This window comes from Telmatherina bonti (genome assembly GCF_933228915.1).
Source record: "Telmatherina bonti genome assembly, chromosome: 10".
NCBI classification, from domain to species: domain Eukaryota; kingdom Metazoa; phylum Chordata; class Actinopteri; order Atheriniformes; family Telmatherinidae; genus Telmatherina; species Telmatherina bonti.
The window spans coordinates 18,874,766-18,890,819 of record NC_136628.1 but is presented as its reverse complement, the minus strand read 5'-3'; the positions used below and the strand labels follow the sequence as shown (position 1 = coordinate 18,890,819).

General features: G+C 37.8%; 2 protein-coding genes across 2 annotated transcripts; one reads left to right on the top strand and one right to left on the bottom strand.

Annotated features, from left to right (window-relative positions):
• Positions 1 to 304: 304 nt before the first annotated feature.
• slc13a2 (solute carrier family 13 member 2) lies at positions 305 to 8,146 on the bottom strand (the record flags this gene model as incomplete). The annotated part of the gene is made up of 12 exons (XM_079248195.1): positions 305 to 436; positions 566 to 703; positions 795 to 956; positions 1,485 to 1,600; positions 1,746 to 1,846; positions 2,535 to 2,738; positions 3,984 to 4,106; positions 4,204 to 4,381; positions 4,460 to 4,716; positions 4,947 to 5,083; positions 5,497 to 5,625; positions 8,045 to 8,146. 12 exons carry the CDS (start codon positions 8,144 to 8,146, stop codon positions 305 to 307), a joined length of 1,779 nt encoding a protein of 592 aa, XP_079104321.1.
• Positions 8,147 to 11,098: 2,952 nt separating this feature from the next.
• On the top strand, positions 11,099 to 15,410 carry vtnb (vitronectin b; the record flags this gene model as incomplete). The annotated part of the gene is made up of 8 exons (XM_079248164.1): positions 11,099 to 11,162; positions 11,808 to 11,924; positions 12,018 to 12,257; positions 12,739 to 12,878; positions 13,960 to 14,116; positions 14,536 to 14,694; positions 14,790 to 15,119; positions 15,274 to 15,410. The coding sequence occupies 8 exons, from the start codon at positions 11,099 to 11,101 to the stop codon at positions 15,408 to 15,410; spliced, it is 1,344 nt and encodes a 447-aa protein (XP_079104290.1).
• Positions 15,411 to 16,054: the final 644 nt, after the last annotated feature.

The following is a 16,054-nucleotide window of genomic DNA, read 5'->3' as shown; positions in this document are numbered from 1 at the left end:
AAGACCATTAAAGTTTGTGTCCATCAGCACATATGATGGGACCCCAAAAAACAAACTGTTTCCTACTTAAACTTTTTCTTCTGCTAATTTACATGAGCAGTTTTTGTTCTATGTCACTGTGTTATTTTCTGAGTTTCTATCACAGCCCAATTTTTAGTTTTCCTCTTTTAATCATTTAGACATTAGTAACAATAGATGACTTTACAGTTTAGCTGGTTTTGGTGGAATAATTTAAGCTGTATAATGGAGACATACTGTACTTTCAGAGCTTTTAAAGCTAATTCTGTTGTGCAGTGCCTTTGCATCAAGGCTGACTGTGTGTAGTGTTGGCCCACTGTGGAAATGTGCCCATGTTAAACATGACGTATCCCCAGGTGTTGATGCCTAAATTAATGCACAGGATCCCAGTGATGTTCAGCATGAAGCCAGCTTTCACCTGAAGGAACACATAAGTCACTGATCAGGACACTGTGGAAGTTAAATCATTTAAAACAGCAAGTAGTGAATTTAGATTAAAGTTGGTCTCAACTGTGTACTATGGGCTATATGTGTTTCTGAAGCTCACCATATCTATGACTTTGAGGTTTCCAAAGGAGAAGGCGATGGCATTGGGCGGTGTGGCAACAGGCAGCATGAAGGCCAGAGAAGCAGCGATGGTGCAGGGCAGCATCACATAAAGAGGGTGTAGCTGAATGGCTGATGCCTAGGAGAACCAAAACACAGCACATTTGTGTACATTCAGAATATTTGTGAGCACACACATGTGTTTTTGTTTGGATTTATGCTCAGTTTACCATTGAAGCCAGAATGGGCAGGAAAAGGGTGGTGGTGGCTGTGTTGCTGGAGCACTCTGTGAATGTCGCCACGAGCATAGAGAGCAGCAATGAGATGGCAAAGGGAGGGATTTTCTGTAGAGGTGCCAAGCTATCTCCCAGCCACTTGGACAAACCTGATTCCTGAAAAAAGCATTTTTAAACAGAAACGTTGATCTTTGGTCTTTACAGAAGAAGCTTGGATTGAATGTCCTGCATGTGACAAAAAATGGTCTTGCTTGAACACAAACTCTATATATAGATCACCTGCTTGTCAGTGAAACATGTCAACACCAATTTGAGGAGAGTCCTTTAAGTAAAATGATAAAACATGGGGATGTAGACCCCCACTGGTTTTTACTCGATAACGTGAAAACAATCAATTTATTTCTGAAGTCTATGTAACATCACACTGTGCAACAAAAATCTAATGATAGACCTTCGCCCAGTGTGATACCTTGTTATTTCATCTTTACAAATACCCCGAGACACAAATAGCATGATTTAAACTGATCTGAAACAGAAGAGCAGGAACTCCTCACATTTTGAAAGCTGAAATAAAAAACACATGAATAACAGAACAAGCAGCCATCTTCTAAAACTGCCCTCCTGAAGCCCCTGCCAGAATAAAATGGAGCATAAAGTCATGAGTGGAAACAGCATTGTAATCACCTCACTGGCTGCAGCCAGAGCAAATCCTCCTCCCAGCAGCAGGATGATGTTCCAGGGCATCCGCTCATGGACCACCTGCCAGTTCAGTAGAGTTGCAGGAGCCTTTATTGCCTTACCTGTGAAACCAGGGGAAGTTTGAGCATAAAGCTGTAATTATGATCAAATATAAGAGTCATGTCTGCTGGGAAAGAAAGAAAGAAAGAAAGAAAGAAAGAAAGAAAGAAAGAAAGAAAGAAAGAAAGAGTGTGGTTAAGACCTCACCTTCCTCATTGGTACCATAGCTGCCATATGTGGGCATTCGAGACGGGATGACGAAGAAGAGTATTGACATTAAGATGGCAACGCTTCCATCTGACACATACCTAAAGGATAAAACATATCACTTATTTATTTAAATATGGTTATTTTGTCTGTTCTGTGCTGCCAATGAAAACACATGAGCTAGAAAACAAAACACAAATATCTTTTTTTTTTTTTTTTTATGTATGTCAGTGTAGATTTTCAGTCTTCCAGGTCATGTAAATACCAATAGCTTGGATTGAAGGTAACTGGACTTTCTTTTGGCCTCCCATCTCAGACCTAGAGTATGTTGATGTGTGTCTCCAGATCAGGTTTAATTACAGATTAGGGTTTGAATCTATGCACATTTTGAGATAAATAGAGCTCAATATTTCATATATTAGGATTTAAAAACAATAATGCCATTAAGTGACAAACATTAAGTCACTTTGTCTCATTTTGGAAGGATAGTTTAATAAGTTTCTTATCATTAAATATTACTAAAACAATAAACAGTGAATTTGTTATTACATTTAGGTAAAAGTTTACTACATTTATGTTTTCTGTAAAAGGAAGATTTAATGACTGTATAACCCACTATAGCATTTTATATTATATACATTCATAATGTAAACACCAACACAAAAACACACACATACATGCAAACATTCTGACGGTATGTGCAGAATTTGTTCATTGCTGCATGGAAAATATTGAACATTAACTGGATTTATCTTCTAAAGTCATGCTCAATAACAGCAAAAGACTCACTCTTTTTTGAAGAGCGCTGAAGCCCAGCCAGGTATGAAACCCGGCTCCCTGGTGAACCAAAGGAGTACAAGCAAGACAAAAACGGTGAGCACTGCGGCCTCGGCAAACTTCATGCCTCCCAACTTTTTGTACTCCTGTCGCATGACTGCATATGCCTCCTTGTCTCTGTTGCTTTTCACACCGCAACCAAATGACTTCTTCAAACTGAGGGGAAAAACCACAAAGTGCAGGGATATGACAGATAAGTCCACAAATAATAATCAGATGCTGAAAATCAGTCAGTTAATGTACAAGAAAGCAAATTAAGACATTTTGCAGGGAAAGATGTTGTATGTCTTAGACAATGGATACCAAAACAGGTTACATGGCAGAGAACTGTGTTTTTCTAAATTGTGAATTTGCATTACCAAACAGTTTTTCATCCATTTACTTTACTTTAAAATATTTTGAAGCAAATCTCATTTCTGTGATACTGTGAGAATGAGTATGAGGTGAACAAAAACAACTTCAGCACTGACATTGGACCTTTATAGATACTATGATGTATTAGTTACATACTAGATGTTAGCTAGCGAAATAATCCATTATTGTCACAGAAATGCTCTTCCTCTGGGTGCTAGAAATGGAAGAATTTGAACTGTCTTCTAGCAGAGGACATTTCAGACATTGCAAAAACAGCTTGGGAATTAACATGTGACATAAGCACGTGAGTGTAAACAGTAGTGAATATGATTTAGTAGTGTTACTATGTTCAACACAGTATCCATACAATGACGTTAATGGCGCCAGTCTACACCTTCATACCACTTCATACTACACAAAGCAATAATCCGTCAATGCTTTTCTGCACTAAGGATAGACTGTCCAGATTTTACATTTTATGTAATTTCTGATTCCAACCTCTCGTCAATGAATGTTAAACATAAAGATGATTGACGCTGACTGAATTGCCACTGGTGAGCAGGATAAGTGGGAGAAGAGACTGAAAGTTTATTTTCAGCCTTTCCACAGACAGCTGATTTGTCGTGGCGCTAATGCTCTCTCACACATCAATACAGTTGTAAAAATCAGGATAAAAATCACTTTGGTATGTCAGGGATATTTATCTCAAACAGTAACAAACGTTTTGACAAATAATCTTCCAAAAATTGCACCTTTACAATGAGCCGTTTTAATCAAAACTTTTAAAGTATCTGTTTTGGAGCAAAACCACACAATTTACACAGAAGTTAATTAAAAGTTAGTATGTGTAGCCATCAAAACTGATTACCCAATTAAAATGGTCACTGCCAATGCAATAATTACCCAGTCTACTAAGTCTTTCAGGAAAACTATCTGCCTACCTTCAGGTGTTAAAAACGTATTTTTATTCAAATGTGATGCTGGTTATGTGACGAATCACCAGACTTTTATTATTTACACAAGGGTGGACAACTGAAGATGTCTTACTTGAAGCCAAGAAACATAAACTGAAGCCAGAACCAGGAGATCACCAGCATGAGCAACATGTTCGGAAAAGCAAAGCCAAACCAGCTGGCAAAATTGATCACCTCACCGTTGCCGGGAAAAAGCCTTCAGAGAAAGAAAAAACAGAGATGAGAGAATCAAAAACAGGATTGATTAGTGTATTTATCATTTGTGCCGAAGTTCTTATTTTATAAGGCCTCACTTGTCAACTTGACCCTTGAGAATGATGTTAGGGGTTGTGCCAGTAAGAGTAGCTGTGCCTCCAATACTGGCTGAGTAGCACACACTCAGGCTCATCCCTTTAGTCAGAAGGTCGTACTTTTCATCCATTTCTTTCATCCTTAATTCTCTAAGAGACTCTGAATTCCACTCATTCTGACCTGGACCCAGAAACACAAGAAGGTTATGAGATTTGTGGCTTTTAAGTAACCAATCTACAATGATGGTAGAAAACGTACATTTTCCATTTTCCAGAGGAGGATTTGGGTCTGTCTTCTTTTCATCTGTCACGTCCACCTTGGTTTGTGTAACCTCAAGTTCAAATCCATGGTTGTCCTCTGCTGCAGCCCGAAAGTCTTGTTCATCTCCCTGAATTTCTGTTGCTTTCAGCTGCATGAGTACAGCTTTAGCGATGGGCAGCATCATGGCCGTTGTGGCCGTGTTGCTGATCCACATGGACAGGAAGGCTGAGACAACCATGAAGCCTATCATTAACCTGAGTCAAAGGGGAGTGAAGAAGATGATGATGATCATGGTCATGTGTGTTGAAAAGGATTAATATAAAGCAGAATATGTATTGATTAATCTACTTCTGAGTCATCAGGACTACATTTCTGTGAGCTTACTTCATTGTTTTTGCCATAAACATTTAAACCTTTCTCAACTCTTTTGATTGATTTTGATGTATGTATGTATATATATATATATACATAAAGAGTCACTTACAGAGATGGACGAACACCAACCACCAGCAAAACTCGGAGGGCGATACGTTTATGGAGGTTCCAGTACTCCACCGCAATAGCCACCAGGAGGCCGCCGATGAACAGCATATTTGAGTCTTTTAGATACTCAATGCTGACCTGAATCACAACAACACCAACTTAAGAAGGTATTTAAAAGTTGCAACATAGTAACCTGTGAAGATGTAAATGCAAAATAATTTACCACTACATGCGTTTTTATGAGTAATAAAGTGCAACACTGGGATCAATAGATGTTCTAAAAGCACCAATAATAAAAGCGTGTCCAAGAAGAACTAGGGAATTACTTTTGGTACATTGCTTCTTAACAATTAAACAGAGTGAATGTCCCCAATTGTTTCACTGCACATCTCTGTCTATGTTTTGCACACATTATGAGAGAAACACTAGAGGAAATCTTACAATCAGACATTGTTTTTGTATTAAAAATATCAGAGAATCCACAGCATTGTACTACAGGCATTAACATATGGTCGCATACGAATATGAAGAAGTATAAATGTGGACTGTACATTTTCAGCCTTCATGATACCCATCATTGGAAAGAGGACAACTGGAAGCAGTGCAGTCACAGCCAGAGGCATACACTCCGTGCACCAGTACAGAGCCATGAGGATGATTGCATAGCCACATCTTGCCTCCTGTAAACACATGGAGGGAATTGCATAAGATGACATTTATAAAGCATATTGTCGGGTACCAGCAGTGTTGGTAACTGCTATAGTGACTTTGCAAGGCGTGGTAACCAGTCTACAAAGTCGCTACGTAAACGTAATTTGTTAATATAAAAATTTGTTTAAAAACATGCCACCTATTTTGTATGAAGAGCAATGCTTAAGTGTTTCCTAGCAACATACAGCTTTTAGTCCAGCTAAGGATTTCCTTGTGACACGTGCAAGGAACTGTATAGAAGTGTACTGTCAATGAGTTACATTTAGCTGATGCAGTAGCAGAACTTTTTTTTAATGTTCTTGAAATCTATCAAACTAGTCTGAAAAGTAAATGCATGGTATCAAGATGTCTGATACAGGCATGTGCATCTGCAACTATAGTGATATATTTTCCATTAGTACTCTGTATGTATTAATCTCTGATACAAGTTACATTTATGGGTCATGAAATTGTTCAAGCAACATCACTCATGTTTAACAAATGTGACCAAGTTACTTTCCAACCTATCACCTTGGAAATGGGGACCTGAATCTCATGTGAGATTGTTATGTTTGATCCTCAAAGGCCGCTGTCCTGCAGGTTTTCAACGTATCCCTGTTCCAACACACCTGGCTTCCATTACATGAATCAAACAGCCAATGAAGTTCTGCAAATTGACTGATTGGTTTGAGTCAGATATGTTGGATACATGGAAAACCTGCAGGATTGTGGCCCTCGAGGACCGGGCACCCCTGATTTACAGTTTGCATTTTCTGTAATTGTTTGGTAAGGTTTCTCCATCTTTCATCTGCCTTTCACTTTTAAACACTTCGGAAGTTTTATACACTCTACAATTTTTGCACCAGTACTTTCCAGATGCCTGATAATATAAAAAAGAGAGAAACACATTTTGGTGTTGAGAGTTTGCACAGGTAAAAACATTCAGAAGCAAAGAAAAACACAGTTTCATTCCACAGGTATTTAACTTTTATGTCCTTTGTGTTATCTCCAGCCTCTCTTTAAAAGGCAATAAGACTTTACACGTACAGATAACATCAACCCTTGATCATAAAACAAACAGCTTGCCGTACTGTTGTCACACAAGATAGCATTTATGGGTTTCCAGTAAAAATCACAAACAGTGTTTAAACGACTTAACCAAAACTTTCCACTACAAAGATCACAACACCTCAGGTTCTTTGAGCTTCTGCTTTGTAGCACTTACACTTTTTCTAAGCTGAATTAAGGCAACTCACGGCAATGGCAACAAGTATACTGTATGTTAATTATTATCATTTTAATGGGTTTTACTTCAACTGATCAAATATGGTCAGATGAATTTAAAAAAAAAATAAATTTAGGAGAATTTCTTTTGAGTAAAATATTTGTATTTGTATTCTTTCTTACTGAAATGCATGGGTATTTATAATGTCTTTATTACGAGTGTTGAACATCAATTTGATGTCAGAAGCTGCTCTGCCAAAACTTAATAGTAAAAACTCACTTATAACAAACTATACCGAGCTGGTTTTTTTTTTCATGTATATACGGTTGTTAAAAGTCTATTAACAGCAACACTTTTTTCAGTCTAATGGGATGCTACCCATATGTGTAGCAGATCTAGACTAAGTGAAAGCAAATATACTGTCACATTTTGTATGTCTGTACTCCAAAAACACTAAAAAAACTAAATTTTCTCATAGCGGCCTAATTTGAGTCCTCTGTATGTTGTGTGTGTGTGTGTGTGTGTGTGTGTGTGTGTGTGTGTGTGTGTGTGCGTGCGTGCGTGCGTGCGTGCGTGCGTGCGTGTGTGTGATTTGGATACTTTTAGATGTTGCAAACAAAGTTAATGTCATAGCTTTATTAAGTTGTGTGACATAAGAAGAATTTTGTTTCAAAATAGTATTTTTTACATTTGTGGTTCAAAAAGTACAAATAAATACAAATTCAGCCCCCTTCTTTTGTTTTTAATCAATGCAACACCAAGAAGGGGAGTAGTACTTTGTCTCTTTTTAATTATCATTTATGAGTTTCCATTTCAGATAAAATAGAATTTAGTAAAGATTTGCTTGCTTTAGTAAAGGTTGACTTTTGCCCAAATTAGGAGCCACTGATCCAAGCTTAACTAAGTTATATGTAAACATCAGTAAAGTGACAGCTTGGCAGGTAACTGAACAGAAAACGGTTATCAAATTGTCAGGACAAATACTTGATGATCATTATGGTTTCATGAATCCACCTGTCTTGCAGCTGCAAACAGGTTCCTTTTTACTGGATGCTTCTTTGACATCTACTGTGCGATGAGGAAGAACAGAGTTAGAAACAGATGCACATACATGAAACAACTACCTGTCTGTACATTAAAAACCCTATTTTTACTGTTAAATGTACTCACTCACGCAAACTCACCGATCTAGGAATGAGTATTGGCAGGGGAAGCAAGATGAGTGGAGTGATGATGATGATGAAGTAGTTTCTGTGGTACCACAACCACTTCAAACATTTAAACATGATGCTCTTTGAAAAATTAACAAATAAGCCAGAAATAAAAAACCTCTCCAGAAGACTGGCTGGTAGAGCGGAGCAGATGGCTGATCCAGATGCTGGTCCAGAATCAGAAGGAGACCGAGAGCAATTGGGGGGAATGCGGGGGGACAAAATCAGAGGTCAGGTGGTCTAGCAAGAGGGATGTACTTCGCAGAGAGCCTCTGAGGTAGAGACTGAAATAGGGACAAATTACTGTTTATATCTGTGGTAGCGTATCAAACATTAACTCAGCACCAAAGACATTGTGATCCTTGCCAGAATGGGACCTGATGCTCTTATGAAAGAGAGTCAAACAATAGGAAAGTTTTATCAGGTGAAAGAGTGCAGCTTAGTCATGTGTAACCAAAGGTCGAAGACTGTGAATGATCCAGCTGAGCTGCAGACCACTTACACTCAGTTGTACACTGTAAGCTTTTGCAACTTGTATTCAGCAAACAGAGAAGAAAATTTGTGCTATTTTCACTTATTTTCCTCTGTCAGCACAGAGATCCTGTGTAGCATCTCTGACATGTTGCTATCTCACAATAATGCTAAAAGAAAGCAGTCCCTCTCAAACCCTGCATTTACAATGTTACTGACCTTGTTCAGTTCTCTGCAGTCAGCAGTTTTCTTTCACCTTTAATTAGCCTGATAGCTCACCAAACTCTATTGCTGACTAACTCACATTATGAGTCGTTTTGCTGATTTTATTACTTGCACTTTTTTATTTGTTAATACAAGGAAAGAGACACAAGGAAACGGTTTGCCTTGGTTTACCGTTTAAAAAAAGACAAAATGTGAAGAATAAAACCATAGCCCATATCTGTCTATGCCTGTCATGCATAATGTATAATAATATACCAATAATGTACAAAGAAACTATTTGTCCTTTATGTCACTATGTGCCTCAATTAAACACCACAAATCTGTGACAGCTTTAGACTTTCAAAAACCTTTGCAAAGCTTGTTTGATTAATCTTTTTTAATGGAGTGACATTAATCTCTTAAAACACAATTTAAAGATGTTCCCAGCCCTCTTATATTGTGTGCTTGTACTAACATACTGACGAATCAATCTTGTTATTGAAATGGCAATGATGGCTATCTATTTTGGTGCTGGTCCTCAGGCAGTTTTATGGCAAAGTTAACAGTTTGCTGCTTTGTTGCTATGGTAATGGTCAGGTAAAATGATTTGCACTGCTTAAATTGTATGGTGACATCAGTTTAAGCAATGACTCCAATTTTGTTACCCTCAAAGTTGAATTTGTATTTTGCTTCAAGGATTTAAAAATGTTTGCAGTGACTCCATTTAAAAACTTGTATGATTTTTTAAAGTTAAGAAAAGCCTGCGTGACAATGAAGGTTCATGCCATTCAGAATAAACGTCGAACCCCAGGAAGAGTAGCTGCTCTGAGATGACAGCAGCCAATGGGGACCTAACAAATAAGTAAACAAGCTCTCACAAATTTCTGCAGATTCATACAAAACACAGATAACATGGATGATCAGGTGATGTAAACCAAAGGGATGAAACTGATTATGTCACGATTTAACCTACAATCCTGCTTCCCAATTGCTGCAACATTTTCTGTCATTTTGTGCGAGATTCAGCTTAACTAAATGTTTGGTAATGAATCACAGTCATAAAAAACATCAGGAGGCTGTTGTTGGGCAGACCCACTGTATGTTTGTCAGTTGGGATGGCAGACTCAGGCTATTCAAGAAGAAGAAAAATCCAACAAGCGATTTTAAAAAAAAAATCTAAAAAATCAGAACATCCTAGTGGATAACAAAGCAGTTCTATAGCTATGTTCTTTTGAGCTGTGAGAGCAGCAACCCAAGTAGTACTCACTGATATCCGCTGCACACTGATAACCAAAGTCCATGTGCCTTTGTAATTTGTCCTCCGCAGGTTTATGGAAGGTTTTTCCGGTACTTGATGAAAGATATCTGGACACTGTTAAACACAATCTATCTGCCTGTATTGTTAGGGACAGTGTATCTCCAGCCAGATTGCCATGTTTCAGCTTCAGAGTAAAGTTTAAATACCAACTATTTGGTTTTTTGTTAGTTTCCATTAATGAGAGATGGTGAAAGCTTAAAAATGTCTGTCACTCCGTGATAAAGATGAATGAACATTTCTGCACTCTGTTTGTAAGCAGAGTCTATTTGCATGGCCCCAAATCCAATAAGTGATTTTTATCAGTGGATTCCTCCTGCTGGTCTTAATCCCAAATTAAAATATGACTTCCACTGCATTAATTATACCAACCACTATTCTCTGTTTTTATGAATACACAAGTGTACTTATAAAAGCTAAGCTCAGAAGTATTCTGTGTTTGTATTGGTACTGTTTATTTAAACCAAAGATCAATAGATTAAAAGACAGCCTGGTTACACAATGTCTGAACTCAGATGGTTGTTGCTGCCTTTGGAAGCTTCAGAAGCTGCAGCCTATATGTATATCTGCTCCACATAAAAACAAACGTCTGCATTTTCCAGTCTGTTATGGTGCGAGTCAACTATTTTTACTTAAAACAAACCATCAGTACAAGATTTCAAATAGTTTTTACATGATAAGAAAATGACGATGTTATGAAATTCATGCTAAACAGGATAGAAGATTTTTGAAGCCCATGGTGATCATGTTGGTTTTATCCTGCGAGGATGTTTCCAGGGCAGACAGGGAAGAGATGGGCCATCACAGCTCAATGATTATTACAGCTAAGTATTGACCAATCAGGAGTACAAATGCCAGGGGGTCAGCAGATTCTGAAAAAAAAAAAGCTATTGATCACTTGCACATGTTTCTACACCCCAAAGTGGGGCACTCAGCTTAAACTCATCTGATAGTCCATTCATCTGTGGCCATATTAACAGATACAAATCCACTTTTCAGCTGTTGTTGGAAAATTTAAGTATTTTCTGGGCCTTGAAATGAAGCCAGCGGTGGTTCTGCTGGGCCTCGCCCTCCTGCTGGACACCACCTTCGCTGCAGAGGGTAAGCCTCACAAATTATTGATGCTATGACATAAAATCGGATCAACCAGTCTTCTATGTTCTTTGTCCATGTATCGTATGGTACTAAAAACTGTCTCTCACTAGATTTTTATAAGACTTTTTTTATATTCAAATTAGGTATTGTTTGTTTTTAAGATTAATCTACTTTTATGCACTTTAAAAGTATTTGTACTTTTCTTGTGCTGCTATTTCTTAATGCGTCACAACATTTCATAAGTAAATGCACTTTTCCATTACGTATGACACATTAACAGCCTACTGGAAAAAAAAAATTCTGATTTTGCAGTCAAGAACACATGACAACTTTATTTTTAAAGTTTAAAGACTGGGCTACTTACATTAAACAGTGATGAATCATAGATAGTCCAAGTTTGCATATTCAGCAGTGAAAATAGGTTTATTACGACATTATTTATATTATAGCTAAATTATGCAGATTATTTTTCTGTACCTTATACACTTTAAATACTCATTTGTTTTACTTTAAATGAAGTATTTTGCACTTTGATGTTTGTGTTATTCCTTTAGTAACGAATCAGATCTTTTTATTTCTGTTTGATGCTGAACTGTAAAGTGTGTCCAAGTTTACGGCCTATTTGAGAAACAGAACAAACTGCATTTCCAGAGTCCTGTGTGGGTCGCTGTGGGACCTTCAGTCCAAAGAGCAAATGCCAGTGTGACTCCATGTGTGTGTACTACGGAAGCTGCTGTGAGGACTTTGACAGCATCTGTCCCAAAAAAAGTCAGTAAATTCAAGGAATATGTTGCTTCATTTTAGATTATATGCCTTCTGAAACACCATCATGTTACAACTCGTTCATGTTCTCTCTCTCAGTTGCTCGAGGAGATAACTTTGAGGAAGTACAGAATGTGACGGAAGCAGAGACCACTCTTGACGAGTCCACCACGTCCTTTCCACCCACAATTGCACCAACAGTTCCTTCTTCTCTGACTCCTCCACCCAACACCATGCAGGGGCCCACCCCACATGTTGACGCTGACGCAGAGCCCTGCAACAGTCGACCTTTTGATGCTTTCCTGCAGCTGAAGAATGGATCCATCTATGCATTCAGAGGTAAAACTTGACAAAAAGATTTCTGCATGTTCATCTTCCAAACATGACAAAAGGCTTTGAGGTTTTAGGTCTTAAGATGATACAAACTAATGTCTCATCTTTCTAGTTTATAGCAATACCCAGATTATGATGGTTCTGTGAAGTAATAATTGAGAAACAATTTCCACAGTATAAAAATAATTGTTCCTTTAAAATTTCAAAACAGAGAAAGAGCCCAAAAGCTTTTATATTATCCATGTTTTTGGCCCTCAATTTCTAAGCGAGTGAAATGTTATAGACGCCTCCATAAAGTGCACAAAGTTTTTTTTTCCTGCTTTTGCTTCATGTTTGAAAAAAAAAAAAGTGATTTGCAGCCATTAGAAAGTGAAGTTTAATTTCAGGACTTTATCTAAATGGGATGGAACTGCACACACAGCATGTTTAAATAATTGCCTTTGTTGACTCGTTTGAACTGAGACTGAAATATTTATGTTTCTCCCAGGGGAATATTTTTTTGAGCTGGATGATAAATCCATACTTCCTGGTTATCCAAAGCTTATCCAGGATGTGTGGGGAATCTCTGGACCAATCAGCGCTGCCTTCACTCGCATCAACTGCCAAGGAAAATCCTACATCTTTAAGGTAGAATCTCGCATAATTTTTTTTTTTTTTTTAGTTTTTATCAAGCTGTAGCCTGAGAAGTTTTTTTCCTGTTAGATAAAACTAGAATCCAGCTTTAGATAGGTTTTAGCTTTCAACACAAAGTTTTCCAAAGCAGAAGAATTCATATAAGGTCAAACAAATGTACATTTTAAATTTTTCTCAATATACATTATACACACCTTGCAATTATACAGTCCTGGATACTAAAACACAGAATTTCTAAATCCGAATTATTATCTTGTTTCTTTTAGTTTAAAGCAAAAGAAATTACTTTGTTTTGTTTTATTTGGTTTCATTTTTGGGGGTGTTTTCTGCGTTCAAAATGCTTCTGCGTTAAACACAACACTATAATTCCAGGGGAATTTATTGACTAATTCAATTTTCGATTAAAAATCTTACTAACCCAAATTAGCAGAAATACAACTATTTTTACCTTATTTAGAGGGTAATGAAATGAAACAAAAAGAGTGTTAAAATAATGTTCTTTAACCAGTCAGAGGCATTTGCCTGTTTTCATTGCATGTTTCTAACTCCCTCCTACCATCCAAAGACGTGTGTGTGAGGTAACTGATAACTCTAAATTGTCTCTAGATGTGAATGTGAGTGTGAATGGCTGTTTGTCTCTCTGCATTGGTGATCTGGAAACTTGTCCAGGGTGTACCCTGACTCTCACCTGCTCATTGCTAAAACAAGCTGCAGCTTCCCAGTGACCCTCATTGGGATTAACTGGTATATAAAATGAGTGCATGAATCAGTCAGAAAGCTTTCCACTCTATGTTGAGGAACGGTAACAGTCAAATGCTGAAAAATCCCATAGTGACTTCAATAAATGCTTTATAAAGTAATTACTTTCAATTATCAGTGATTACTGGTTCACTAAAGCTGCACACGTCCCACTTTTGTGTACCGTAATTTATAAGAATAAATTTTCCTTATTCAATTGTCGTTACTCTATGAGTTATTTACTCTGATAAAATGTTTTATTGCCCATCATCAAGCACAATACACTCATAGTCATCAAAGCTTGTTGCTTTTGGCTCTGCATAATTTTTTGTTGAAGGGTGAGAAGTACTGGAGGTTTGATGGTGATGTCTTGGATGAGGACTACCCGCGGGACATTTCTGTCGGCTTTGATGGCATACCAAATGACATTGATGCGGCATTTGCTGTACCAGCACCAAATCACCGTGGGAAGGAGAAAGCCTACTTTTTCAAAGGTACTGGTTTAAGGATGAGAAATATATTGTTGTGTTCAAGAGCACTGGGTCCTAAACTCATCCTACTTGTTATGGTACTGCAAATTATGCAGTATTCTCAGTTGCTTTTAAATATTTGCTGAGTCAGGGCTTTGAAGTGACCAGCAGAGGCTGAGTCTTGGGCTAGTAAAAGGAAGCCCACACATAAAAAGGACAACAGGAAAAAGATCTTACTCCTTATATCAGGCATTACTACATTAGATTATTTCAAGTTTCAGTAGTTTAAAATAATTTCAATCCAACAATATACTCATTTAGTAAATGATGATTTAATATAGAGTGAAATAAAGAGTCAAGAAGGTTATGCCATTTTCTGGGATGCCAGACGAGAGTATGGCCATGCATGTTGGATAAAATCAAATTTCCATCTCTTTCGACAGGGGATCAATATTACCAGTATGAGTTCAAGCATCAGCCTTCCCATGAGGAATGTGTTCAGATGAGCAAGACTTCTCCATCTTTGCTGTTCACACGATACACAGACCTGTATTGTGATCAGACACTTGAGGATCTCTTCACAGAGCTCTTTGGTAGCTTCTGTAAGGACCAGCTGTGATTTCTTTTTGCACATCTGATAATCTCTCTTTTCTCATTTTCTACCTGACTTATTTGATGTATTTTCTCCTCTCATTAGCTTCTAGCCTCAATGTTGGTCCTCGCTTCATCAGTAGAGACTGGCAAGGCGTCAGGCCCCCCGTCGACGCTGCCATGGTGGGACGAGTCTATTTCACCCCCAAGCCAACATCTCCTCCTCCATCAACAAGAAGGCAGAGCCGTCGGAGGAAGAAGCCCAGCAGAAGGCGTGGTCAGCAGCCAAGACGCCATAGTCGCCACGTGTTTGATGATTTGTGGCATTACGATGATTGGTTTGGTTTTGGTGAGGACTACAGTGACATCATGGATGAAGGCACTACACTGCAGTACAAAAGCACCCCAGTTCAAAATGTTTACTTCTTCAAGAGAGGTATTAATATGCTGGAGTTTTTCTTTATTCATACAGTAAGGCAGTTTGTAGCACACTCTGCTTCCTTTTCTGCACTTCTAACATCTTTTGGTTTGTATGCTTCTCTTCTCTTTTTTTTTTTTTTTTTTTTTTTTTTGTTTATTTTTGATTGCAGATAAGTACTTCAGAGTGTCTTTAAAGACAAAACGTGTGGATGCTGTCACCCCTCCTTATCCACGATCCATTGCAAAGTACTGGTTGGGCTGCAAACATGAGGGCACCCCTGATGGAACAAGAGCAGAGAAGAGATAAGCCAGCTGAAATAAGAGGAAAAATCTATTGTTTTTCAAACACATAGAATATAAGCTTTATGATAATAGTGCCTGTTGTGTTTTTTCTGCTGTCAGAATACATTAAAGATATCCCACTGTTATCCTTGAAGTTGAGTAGTTATCCATATCTAAATTAGATTTCCGTGATGGGAATGTTTTCTAATTCTTGTCCATTCCTTGAACTACCAATAGGCTGCATCCTTCATTCCTGACAATAATCCATCACAATGTCAACATCTAAAACTTGCATTTGTTAAACAAATTGTCATGTAGTGAGTCAGATGAGTGTATCTGCATGGACTAGTTTCTAATGCGTAATATTTCATTTTTCATCCCACAAGAATAAATTTTACTGCACTGCACTGTAATGGTGTGCTGACCTCTTCTGTCAGATTAGTTGTTGATTTCTTGAAATAACTGCGCCTTCTGGTGGACAAAATGCAACCACAAAACACATCACTAAAATGTTTATCCTTTCCTGTATTGAAAATGTTACATCCTTTTCATCATACATTGTGTTAATTGGTTTCAAATATAAACCATAGTTAGTAAACATAGTTCAATATTGACTTCACAAACCGAGGGAACTGTCCTTTATCCTGTCATAACAATGCTAGGTTTGTT